This window comes from Astatotilapia calliptera, chromosome 6 (genome assembly GCF_964374335.1).
Source record: "Astatotilapia calliptera chromosome 6, fAstCal68.1, whole genome shotgun sequence".
Classification (NCBI taxonomy): domain Eukaryota; kingdom Metazoa; phylum Chordata; class Actinopteri; order Cichliformes; family Cichlidae; genus Astatotilapia; species Astatotilapia calliptera.
The window spans coordinates 37,979,698-37,991,715 of record NC_137427.1 but is presented as its reverse complement, the minus strand read 5'-3'; the positions used below and the strand labels follow the sequence as shown (position 1 = coordinate 37,991,715).

Below are 12,018 nucleotides of genomic sequence, written 5' to 3'. Positions count from 1 at the left end.
CTCACTTACTGAATGTCATCCTTGTACATATTCACTTACTGTTTATTAAGTTCTCTTTTTGCACAGTCAAGGAGCTTTTCAGTACACATTTCACTACGTGTTGTTCTCGTATAACTATGCATGTGACAAATAAAGAATCTTCAATCTTGACTCTTGAAATGGAAGAAAGCAGCCCTACATATTTGTTTAATATGTGCATTTAAGATGGAAAGTCTCAGATTTCAATCCACTAACTAACCATTAATTAGTGGGGTTAGGTTAAGTGGCGATTCTAATTTCTCCATAGGTGTACATGTGAGTGCATATGGCTGTCTGTCTCTCTGTGTTTGCCCTGCGACAGACTGACATTCTGTACAGGAAGCAGGAAACTGCCTCTCACCCTATAGCACTTGGGATATGCTCCGGTAGCCCTGCAACCCTCATAAAGATAAGCATAAGAAAATGGCTCAATGGACGGACGGTAAATGTTCAGTTCTAATGTCAATCCATCATGTTTCTTTAATTACATCATCTAAAGAAATAATTTTCAATATATTACAATTATATTAGTATATTATATTACTGTTGTGCAAATGTCTTTGCTTAATATTTGATGAAAACATCAACATTGATAAATTAGATTGAATATCCAATTTTAACTAAAAACTACAGCAATATACTACCTCAAAATCAGTTCCTCATTTACTTTAAGATATTATTAAAGCAACTTTAACATTTTCCTCTCACACACCGTGCCCTGGCGTTCCTATCTGGGAGGATGATTAATGTGATTTGTGAGAACTATTTATTATCGTCGTTGTACTTTTCCAGTCCAGTTAGAGGTGGTAATGCGTCGACTCGTCAATCGCTAAATAGTACAACGAAGAAGAAAAAGACCGGATGTTTATGTCAATGACGTTAGCAGGCGTCATTTTCAAAGCTCTTTACGGCCGTTGTCTTGGTGCTGAGTGTTTAACTCTGTACAAACAATAAAGCGCAACTACTACTTCGGTAAACTACACCGGTAACATTAGCAGGATGGGTTCACGCTAACACCTAACCGGCTTGTGTGAAGGTGAGAACGGACAAGTTAAAATTAGTTAACATCGTTTCTCTTTATGTCTGGTTGGGAACGGCTAGTCAAGCTAGCTAACAGCTGTTGTAAAATCAGTTTTGAATTGTTGTTAGGACAGTAGGAAATCAACGCAGATGTTAGACTTATTTATTTACTCTTGGTTTATTTGATATTTGTTATAGAGTATCTACAGACTGTTTGTTAAAATTGCAACTGCGCTAGTAATCATACCAAAAGTGTGTCTCATTATCCAACACTGTGATAAAAGCCCATGCGTAAAACGTGTTTGAAAAGCTTTACATGTATCAAAAGAACATTTTGTTTATGACATAACATCTTGCATCCTGCATATCTGGTTTTGTCTTTGTGTTTGATTTAGATTTTTTTTCATGTAGGACTGTTTTCATATCAGTGACTGGAAGCTGGAAATATTATGGACAATCTGGATTTCTCAGAGGAGGAAATTCAAGAACAGTTAGCCCTCCTTGGCTACAAAAACATACCAAAGCACAGGCTGCGTGAATTTAAACAAGGTTAAACATATATCTACCAACCCTTCTTAAACCTCCCAACTCACATTGCCATATTGTTTTGCAGTTTAATATATTTATTGTGCACTGATTATTTACATTTTTAATTCTAAGAATTGATCTCTTGTTTTTCTTAATTTTCTGTCATATACTCACATTAAACATAAAAGTTTCAAATAATGAGCTCAGTAATTTTCTGTCATATATTAAACATAATCAAAGTTTCAAAAAATTAGCTCAGTAAGTAATCTCTGCGAGTAAAAAGCTCAGACTTTAGGAGTTTCAAAGAGTTGAGTAATTGTTTTTTGGGGGAGGGGGTGTAACTTGTCTTAGATAATGGATTTCCCTTATGTGGTTATGTCAGGAGCACAACTCTAGTATGGGCACACGTGTTGTTCAAACCATCAGTTTCTGAGGCGCAGTTAATCAGAGGAAAGTTAGCCTAAAGAGAGATGAAATTAAACAGTTGTTTCACACTATAGATGAACTGAGGGGCTGCACAGAAGTTAAGGATTATTTTGAACTGTGAATCATGCAGAGCTACTCTGGTAGAGTGTAATAATAGAAATAGATGTGGAAATGACAGGCATTACAGGAAATGATTGCAGACATGTTAATCAGTAAATATTGAGGGGAAACTGTCATTTCTGTGATTAGATCTGGATGAGCTGGTTCGACGAGGGGAGTGGAAAGGCCTTTCCTCATCAAATGAGATAAATGCCAAATCTCAGGCAACTACACCTCAGCCAAGTCCCCCTGCCTATACCAAAGAAAAGGGTCAGAGCACTCACTTTGTGATTTTGAGTATTTCACTTTTATAACACTTAATAACATCTAACTTGAGCTCTGTTTTTCTCCACAGTTAGTCCACACTGCTTTAAAGGCACTAGTGAATCATTCTTCCTACATGCAGGCAGTACAGACCATGCCAGAAAGGTAAGCATTAATGACTCATAACATACAAGATATGTTTTTATATTATATTCATTTATTCTTGCATTCATTGCTCTATTGAGCCAAATGCTGTTAATGTGTTGCCACATAAAATCATGTCATGAGTAGCACTACTTTGATTGGACAACAAACATAGTCTTAATTGTAATGGTGTCAGGCATGTGCAATAAATTAAAAGCATGTAATGTCACACCCAGACGCTCATCAACTGTTATAACGGAGACTATGACTCGTACGCTCAACACTCGGTGGCCCAGAAGCTCAAGCTCCCTCCAGGTGCTCCAAGCAGGCTTCAGGTGGAGCAGGATCTTGAGGATACCATCCACTCACCACTGACAGATAGCTACACATCTACCCCAGACACCCAGGGGAGACACTTCATCAAGAGAAAAGTTCTGAGGTAGTTTTACGAATCGTGTGCTAATTTTTTCATTTGTTTGTCCAGAGTTAATTTGGTAATGGTAAATGGCCTGTATTTATATAGCGCTTTACTAGTCCCTAAGGACCCCAAAGCGCTTTACATATCCAGTCATCCACCCATTCACACACATTAGTTAATTTTAGTTTTATTTGTCTTTCCAACTAGCAGCAGCTGGATTTTTCTTTGTATTAATAAAAAAAGCACGTAAAGAGTAGAATTTCATGCATTTCTAGGAAACAGCTTTCCGGATACAATTTTGTTCTGATTACCAAAGAACAAGTTTGTTTGTTTATTTTTGTTTGTTTTTTTCATGTTATTCTGCTCTGTAACCACTAATGGCTCACGAGTGAAAGAGTCTATGGGTTTATGGGCCTATGTGCTTACTGTCTGGATTAGTCTGTTTTATTTTTTTACAGTTTATTTAAACTTTAAACTTTATTACAGTTTAGCCCAAGATTTTAAATAAATATGAAATAAAACCCGTGTTTTTCATCATCTCTGACACCGATCTCCAATTTATATCGCAGGTCGGTATTCAAATTTAAGTTGTTTTTTTAATCATTGACATATTCTTCTCTTTTTATATCATTTCTTCATTGGCTAACACTAACAGGGAATTTGTGGCACATCTGGAACAAGTCAACTTATTGTGGAGATATGACTTGTTCCAGATGTGCCAAATGGAGAAGGTCTTCAACTCTAATTATGCTTCCCGCCCCTCAGGAAACACAAAGGACAGTCACTTGTCTGTGATGAATCAGTCTACAGTGAAGACTCAGGTAACAAAAACTAATGGACAAAAATCTGTAATATCTTCTGATCATCTGCTTTAAGGTTTATTGTTCTAAAATAATAAGTAATAATGTTCGATTTTATGTTTTCACAAAGCTGTAATGTACAATTGTACTGTGTACTATTAATCAAATTGGGATTTTTTTTTTTTAGGTAGCTTTACTATAACTAGATTAGAATAAAAAAAAAAATAGGTAAACTGAAGTGCAGAAATAATTTCAAGAAGAAAATGAAAGAATAAATTGACTGAGTACTGCTGTAGACATCCAGTTTGTATTTATGGATCACAACAAGTTTTATCCGAAGTTTCATGTTTATAGTTGAACCCTGGCCTTCATTGTCTCACAATAAGAAACAACTATTGAAACAAGCAGCATTAAAGAGTAAATGCAGCAGTGTAATTCCTTTTGGTCAGCAGCAGTGGGCGCTGTTCCAGTGAGAAGAAGCTTTTGAGGCTTCAGCTAATCCTCTTAGCTACTTCCTTAAGTCCTGTGCCTTCTCAGATCACACACTCCATACACCTGAGTTGTAGTGCAAACTCAACATGTACAAAATGTGCAGCACTCGGTCAGACGAAGAGAGTGAAGATGACAAGAATTCCCTTTCCTCCTCATTTTGGTCTGATGGAGATGAGGAGAAAGAAGAAGAAGAGGATGAGATTGAGCAAATGATTGACTCTAAACCAGCCACCGATGCAGAAGATTTACTTCAGGGGGCTTCAGAGGAGGTAAAGAGTGGGTTGAACAACCAGAGCAACTTCAGCAAGGAAAGTTTGGATAAGACAAATAACGATGAGGAGGAGGAAGAAGAAAGGTGTAGTAGCAGTCCAGATAGTCTCGCACCAAGTCTGATGACCTCTGGCTACGGGACCTACAAACCAGAGGGGCAGGAGGGAGCAGAGTACAGAGATGACCACACCATAACAGAGTTTGATCAGGATAGTCTGTCTGAGATGAGAGAGGACGAAGAGGACAGTCGGTCACTCAGCAGCTTTGGCGACTTTATTGAACCTACACATAAGCCAGACTTCAATGAACTGTCTGTGTTAGAGGTCAGCAAGATTTTTGATAATGTGGCGTGCTGTAGAGAAATCATCCACATCACAGAAGTGCATTCGGAACAGAAGAAAAAGCAGGCAGGTGAGGAGGAGTGCGATCTACATGCGGCATCTGAAAAGAAAGCACCAAAAGAACAGCATCGCACTGTTCAGGCTGAAGACATGTTCCGGCTGAACGAGAAGCAAAAACAAGAAATAGAGGTGCACGACCTTCATGGGTTCAATAATGTCAAGAAAGACGTCGGAGGAAAAGCGGAGTGTGAAGATCCAGACGAGTCTTCGAGCAACAAAGACATCAAGTTTATTGACTCCAGAGTGAACATTAGCTCGACCATGATGTATGGCAACATGTGTGCAGAGTGGGAAGGAAACCTCAGACAGGACAGGGGTAAATGTTTTCCAGCTTCTAAATCAGCACGTCATGATACTTGTTACTGTAAGGAGGTTGTTTTTTTTTGCTGTTTGGTCAGAGGCTCAGAAATGGGCTACATGTTTTTGGGCATTTAGCCATAAAAAGGTCAGCTTTGAATAATAAATTACATCCCAGTTTGGACATTTAAAAAAAGGTTATTGAATTTATATTCAGAAAAATAAATACATGTTGTATGAAAACAATTTTTCAAAGAGTTAAATTTCTTGATATAAGATGTACATTTTTAATGCAGGTATTAAATTTCAACATCACATTAATTGTAAATTGACTTCTCAATTAGTGTTGATATGAAAAGTTTAAAAGGTGGGCTGATTATGCTTTCCCTTATTTTCTAACATATATATGTACTATTACAAAATAAATACTTCTGTTAAACAGGTCGAGTGTTTTAAATAATGAGGTGTTCATGTGTGTTAGTAATCGATGTGAGACTTAAGCTTCTCACTGATCTAAATGCTCATTTTAAGGCCGTTTTTTCAACCCTTTGAGGGCAGCCAATCAGGAGAATGTTGTCTTGGAGCCACTTATAGGAAGAGGAACTAAAATGTAATTCTGTCAGAGAGTAGATGAACCTTGAAGCAGAACCAAGGCTCACTATCAAATTAAAAATAATTATTTTGAATTGTGGCAAAAATATGGAAATTTGCTAATTTTAGCAGGGAAAGTTTAATATTTATACATATATTAACACAGACTTTGCTACTCTCTTCAAAGTTGCTAAGAATCCAAATATGGAGTTGGAGATAAGCAAACTATGTCTCTTTTAAAGTAGCTGAGAGTGAAGTGTTGGGTTTGCTGATGGTTAGTAATTTGTGTTTGCAGGTACAGCGAGCTGTCTGGAAGAAAGACTGGCTCAACTTCATTTAGCCACATCACCTGAGCAGGAGTCACCTGAGTCAGACAATGAAGACCTGGACGATCAGAGCGACACTCAGACCTCTGAGAGTGAAAGAGTGTCTTTAAGCGCTTTTGAATTGTACATGAAAGGCATGGTGGGTAATATGTCTGTGAAGGTTCTCAGTCATCCAGGTCATCGTAGTCAAAGGAGCTTGCAAAGAAAAGCGTCTGGACTTCTTTAAGTTGCTTGAAGACGTTTCACCTCTCATCCGAGAAGCTTCTTCAGTTCTAATGTCAAATGGTGGAGAGTCCCAGATATAAACCTAGTGGGAGTGACCCCCCACAGAGGGACAAAAGGACCCCCTGATGATCCTCTAATCGCCTGAGCCAAGGTGGGAAACTGGGCGTGGGTCCCAATCCGCCAGAGTTTCGGGTGTGTTCATTGTGAAACCTGGCCCCACTTTATCATGCGAATTCCTGAGGTCAGATGGCCCAGGATGTGAGTGGGCGTTAAGGCAACTTAAAGAAGTCCAGACGCTTTTCTTTGCAAGCTCCTTTGACCATGGTGGGTAATGTAGTCTCTTAAGATTTAAGAAATTTAATAGAGTTCAAAGTGTGTCTTCTGTCCCATCTTGCTCCTCCTGCCAACGGGTGAGGGGGGATAGCTGCCCTTCCCTTAGCCTGGTTCTGCCAGATATTTCATCCTGTTAAAAGGAATTTTTTTTCCTTCCCACTGTCACCAAGTGCTTGCTCATAAAGGGGTCATTTGATTGTTGCTGTTCTCTCTCTATGGGTTTACCCTGTTGTAGGGTCTTAGTTTACAATACAAAGTGCCTTGAGGAGACTGTTGTTGAGATTTTATGCGATATTATATCTATAGCTATATTATATTAATAAAACTAACACATTTTCTTCTGTTAATAACAGTTGAAGATGTAATATCTTGTTTTTTTCTTCTGTTTGTCTTTCTTCATGGTGGAAGCAGACTCGAACTAAGAGTGATGGTGATATAAGGCCCAAACCAAAGTCCTGTAAGCTGGCAATAAAGCACAATATAAAGATTTTGCTTTCTCTGAACTTTCGATAATTTCTCACATAGATTTTCATTTCAGTCATCCGGCCAGTGATGAGTCAACAGACCATAAAGAAGACTGACCCAGTAGCCAAGTAAGTTACAAAATGCAGTGGTTAAAAAATGAAAAGGATTGCCACTTCTGTTTGAGATTCACACCTGAAATAATGTGGAATTATGATTCTAGAGGCTCCTGATAGGTTTCTTAATGATTTCTTTTCCATTAGAAGACTCATGTGCAGCACCTTAATGCTTCCAAATTCAAAATTCAAATTTTTATTTGTCACGTACACAGTCATACACAGTACGATATGTAGTGAAATGCTTGGACAACTGCTCGTGACCTAAAGAAAACAAAAAAGGAAAAGGCTATGAATAAGAAAGGAAATAAATATGAAAAATTAAAAAGGGTAAATTTAACTAGGAAGGAATAAAATATAAATTAAGGTTAAAAATGAAATAACTGTACAACACAAATTAGAATGAAGGGTAAATTTAACTGGGAAGAATAAGATAAAGATAAATATATAAATTAAAGTTGAAAATAAAATAACTGTACAACAAAATACACAATACACAATATAGATCTATATAAGAATGTATGAAGAAATCTAAATATAAATAAATATATACACAATAACAGCAGCTGTACAAGTATTAACCGGAAATGAAGAATATAGTGACCAGTGTTGTGCAAAACCAAAGTCCAGAAAGTCCAGTGTGTGTGTAAGAACCATATGTGTGGGTCAGTACTGTGTGGTGGTGTGATTGAGAGACCGTATCGCCTGCGGGAAGAAGCTCCTCCTCAGTCTCTCTGTGTTGGTCTTCAGGGAGCGGAATCGCTTTCCATACAGCACTTCAGTACTTCCTATAACTTGGGTTAGTGTAAGTTAGACAGTAATTATGCCAAATAAAGGACAGTAATTTTAATTGATTATCCTCATGTTGTATAACAGTTCTGTAACATTCTGTTTGTACTTCCTTAATACAGCAGCAGTCTGGAAGAATCACACCCATCAGGTTCACATTGATGTGATGGTTACATGTTTGCTCACTGGGTTTTCTTATATCTGCAGGTATTTCCAGTACAAGCAGCTCTGGGAGATGTTCAAACTTTCAGGAGAGAAGGACAGGAGGGCACTGCGCTCAGAGATTAAGGTAGAAAATATAACTTCAATAGGCAAGTGTTAGCACTCCTCACATAGATGTTCAATCATCTTTGTTTTCATACTTGTGGGATGAGACATAAAGTTATTACACCGTCGCTTTTCTCAGTAATAGAATGATCTGACTTATAAATTCCTGTTTTGTTTCATTGTCCTGGGCAGCAATGTTTATTGGAAGTACTTATGAGTGTATGTTTTTCTTTTCAGCAACGGCTCACATATCAGCCTCCACCAGTAAGTATTTCTCCAGATTTTTTTTTCTATTTCTCATTTGTCCTTTTTGTACACAAGTTGTGTGAATACAAACTTTGGATAATCTCTCTCAAAACATAAAATATATGGTATACCATACCATAAAATAAATTATGGTAAAAATAATAATAATAATAATAATAATACATTTTATTTAAAAATAGCGCCTTTCAAAGCACCCAAGGATACTGTACAACAAATAAAAACACAAAAACTGGAAATATACACAATAATAAGAATAACAGATAAAAGTTAAGAGCATACAGAGGTTTAAACATAAGCAATTTTAAACAGATGAGTTTTGAGGGTGGACTTAAAAAGAGGGAATGAACTACTATTACTGAGGTCAAGGGGTAAGAAATTCCAAAGTCGAGGGGCAGAACAACTAAAAGCCCCGCCCCCATTGTAATCAGATGAGCGGAAGGAACAGAGAGAGAAAGAGAAGATGAAGATCTGAGGCACCGGGATGGGAAGTTCATCTGTACTAAATCGGAGAGAGAGAATGAATAGCCTTAAATGTATAAAGGATTATTTTAAAATGGATGCGAAATTTAACTGGAGCCAGTGTAGCTACTTCAGGAGTGGGGAGATGTGGTGGGTAGAGAAAGTCCTAGTAATAATATGGGAGTTCTGGACACGTTGGAGCTTGTTAATGGATTTTTGTGTAAGGCCAAATAATAGTGAGTTACAGTAATCAATTCGCGAGATAACAAGATTATGGACGAGAATGGCAGTGGCATGAGGAGTGAGGAAAGGGCGGAGGCGATTGATGTTACGGAGTTGAAAATATGTTGCACGTGTGACATTATTGATATGTGAATTAAAGGACAATGTGCTATCAAGAATGACACCCAAGCTTTTCACAGAGGGAGAGATAGGGACCAGCGAATTATTGATAGTGAGAGAGAAATCGTTAATTCTGGATAGCAATCGTTTAGTGCCGACCATGAGAAGTTCTGATTTATTGCTGTTGAGTTTAAGGAAGTTGGAGGAGAACCAGGAATTGAGTTCAGCTAAGCAGAGGGTGAGGGAGGGTGGAGGAAGGGGTAGAATCGGGTTTGGTAGAGAGGTAAAGCTGGGTGTCATCAGCATAGCAGTGGAACCGAATGTTATATTTACGAAAAATGTGTCCGAGTGGAAGAAGCTAAATGATGAAAAGGAGGGGCCTGAGGACAGATCCCTGGGGCACCCCAGTAGATAGAGAAGGCTGAGAAGTGAAGGATTTTCATTGAATGAACTGAGTGCGGTCAGACAGGTATGATTTAAACCAGGCTAATGGAGTATGAGAGAGACCAATAGAAGCTAATCTGCTAAGAAGAATGGGATGAGAGATGGTGTCAAAGGCTGCACTCAGATCAAGGAGAATAAGGATGGAGAGGAGACCAGAATCAGCTTGCCATAAGAAGATTGTTTGTTATTTTTATAAGAGCAGTTTCGGTGCTATGCAGAGGACGGAAACCAGACTGGAACTGTTCGTAAAGGTTATTATCAGTTAGGTGTAGATGGACTTGTGAAGCAACTATTTTTTCAAGAATTTTTGAGAGGAATGAGTCCTATCTCCAATCTAGGAGATAGGACGAAAATTGTTAAAGTTGTTGGGATCTAGACCTGTTTTTTTCAGGATTGGGGTAATGGCGGCAACTTCGAAAGAAGCAGGAACAGTTCCAGTGGTGAGTGAAGAGTGAATAATAGCAGATATGAGGGGAAGGAGAGGGGGTAAACAGACTTTGACAAGGACAGTGGGGATAGGATCAAGCTGGCAGGTAGAAGGCTTTGATTTGTGGATGAGCTCAGCAATATTAATTAAAGACGGAAGTTGAAAAACAGAGAGGAAGTGAGAAGGGGGTGGAATTAAGACAGAAGAGCTACATTGAGCATTAGGGACCAAGTCTAGGTGTATTTTTGGAATTTGGACGAGCTCATCAGCTGTATACTGATGGATCCCAGTGCAAAGTCGGAAGATCGATGACATAAAGATCCAGACCCACACAGACAGTGCATAGATCCTGAGAGGCCACATCACGGACAGGAAGAACCGGACAGAGACACCGGTGGGCCGTAGAGACAGGAACAGGACAGGAATCCGGTAGCGACAGAGGTAGCGATGAGTAGCGGCAGCAAGTCGCGCCAGCGTTCACTCAACCGGAAGGTTAAAATGTATCAGAGGAAAAATAAAAATAAATGAAAAACATGAAATGAGAAGGTGTGTTCAACCTTTTGACTGGTAGTGTACATCTATTTCATGGACGAATTTTTAAGAAATGCAAATATGTCCCAAGTGCAATGACCTGCAGCTCTTTATTTCAGATTTTGTCTGAAACAAGAGTTTATTGTTTTATCTCCGTCCTTTAAAGTCTTAACCCTCTGTGGTTGGATCTTATCTTTGGATCTTTACACATTCTGCAAATATTTTCCAAGAACACAATGGGCAGCTGTTTATAGGAGAGTGTGGATGTTCTGAGAAGTGTTAAAGGGTAAATAAAGGTAGCACTGTGTTCAGAGTAAGATTTCTATTTGAATCTCTTTGACCACGTGTAACAAACACAACGGTCACTTGGCAAACAGAGCTAAATTTTCCTTTAACTTGATGTGTAAAGAACTGAGATCAAAAATCTACACAAAACGTCTCTCAACTGTTTAAGTGGCTTACATATCTGAGCCTGCTGTTGCATAGATCACAGTTGGAGACTCAGAACATCCGAAAGTGATCAGCTTTAGTGGTTAAACAGTTTATCCCTCGTCTTTGCAGCCTAAACCTCGGAGAGTTTACGTACCCAACACCTACATCGTGCCAACAGAGAAGAAACGGTCAGCACTTCGCTGGAAGATCAGGAATGATTTGGCCAGTGGTCTCCTTCCATACAAATGATTACACTCTGCATGTTGTTTTTACATATTTTTATTAAACTTTTGCTTTTTTTTTTATCATTGGAGTTATTTATTATTGACTTTCTTGTTACAAAAAATAAAAACAAAGAAAATGTGACTCACTTAACTCAGTTAATATGTTACAGGTCACTCTTTAAGGAAAGTCAGAGTAGGTTAGTTTAAACGGGTAGAGAGGCGTGTAACGTTCATCGTGCCAGAAACTTAACCTTTTCCAAAGTGAGGACGATGGCTTCATGTTTCAGCATGCTGTGGACATTCAGACCTGAGAGAGAAAATATGACAAACTGTGTGAGTTTTAAAGAAGAGATTTGTTACATATAACACTTAAAACCCTGAGCTTTTTAACAACTGTTTAATTAAACTGGCATGTTAGGGGTCCATAGACACAGTGCTGCAAAGACTTCAATGCATGAAATATTTTGCACAGAGAGGCATTTTTTGAAAAATGTATTGATAGCAATGTTGAATATTATTACAGGGTGGCTGGCCTCTCCCTTAGAGATAGGGTGAGAAGTTCGGCCATCCGGGAGGGGCTCAGAGTAGAGCAGCTGCTGCTCCACA

At 38.5% G+C, this 12,018-nt stretch overlaps 1 protein-coding gene across 3 annotated transcripts; it reads left to right on the top strand.

The window, feature by feature from the left end:
• The first annotated feature begins 886 nt into the window (after positions 1 to 886).
• On the top strand, positions 887 to 11,496 carry hyls1 (HYLS1 centriolar and ciliogenesis associated). Of its 3 annotated transcripts, none has more exons than XM_026171917.2 (12): positions 887 to 1,054; positions 1,450 to 1,587; positions 2,242 to 2,361; positions 2,447 to 2,520; positions 2,736 to 2,938; positions 3,683 to 3,738; positions 6,064 to 6,233; positions 7,064 to 7,109; positions 7,191 to 7,245; positions 8,227 to 8,308; positions 8,524 to 8,550; positions 11,318 to 11,496. In XM_026171917.2, the coding sequence occupies exons 2-12, from the start codon at positions 1,488 to 1,490 to the stop codon at positions 11,435 to 11,437; spliced, it is 1,053 nt and encodes a 350-aa protein (XP_026027702.1). In that variant the 5' UTR covers positions 887 to 1,054; positions 1,450 to 1,487; the 3' UTR covers positions 11,438 to 11,496. The 3 variants fall into 3 exon arrangements, with proteins under 3 accessions (XP_026027702.1, XP_026027703.1, XP_026027701.1); XM_026171918.2 differs by having other exon boundaries at positions 891 to 1,054; positions 1,434 to 1,587; XM_026171916.2 differs by lacking the exons at positions 887 to 1,054; positions 1,450 to 1,587; positions 2,242 to 2,361; ... (1 more) ...; positions 2,736 to 2,938; positions 3,683 to 3,738 and adding an exon at positions 4,209 to 5,196.
• Positions 11,497 to 12,018: the final 522 nt, after the last annotated feature.

Excerpts from the sequence above, each read along its gene's own strand:
- hyls1 (XM_026171916.2), top strand. The coding sequence starts at position 4,296 with ATGTACAAAATGTGCAGCACTCGGTCAGACGAAGAGAGTGAAGATGAC. Across the intron at positions 7,110-7,190 it reads AAGGCCCAAACCAAAGTCCT|TCATCCGGCCAGTGATGAGT; the intron begins GTAAGCTGGCAA and ends TTTTCATTTCAG. Across the intron at positions 7,246-8,226 it reads AAGACTGACCCAGTAGCCAA|GTATTTCCAGTACAAGCAGC; the intron begins GTAAGTTACAAA and ends TTATATCTGCAG.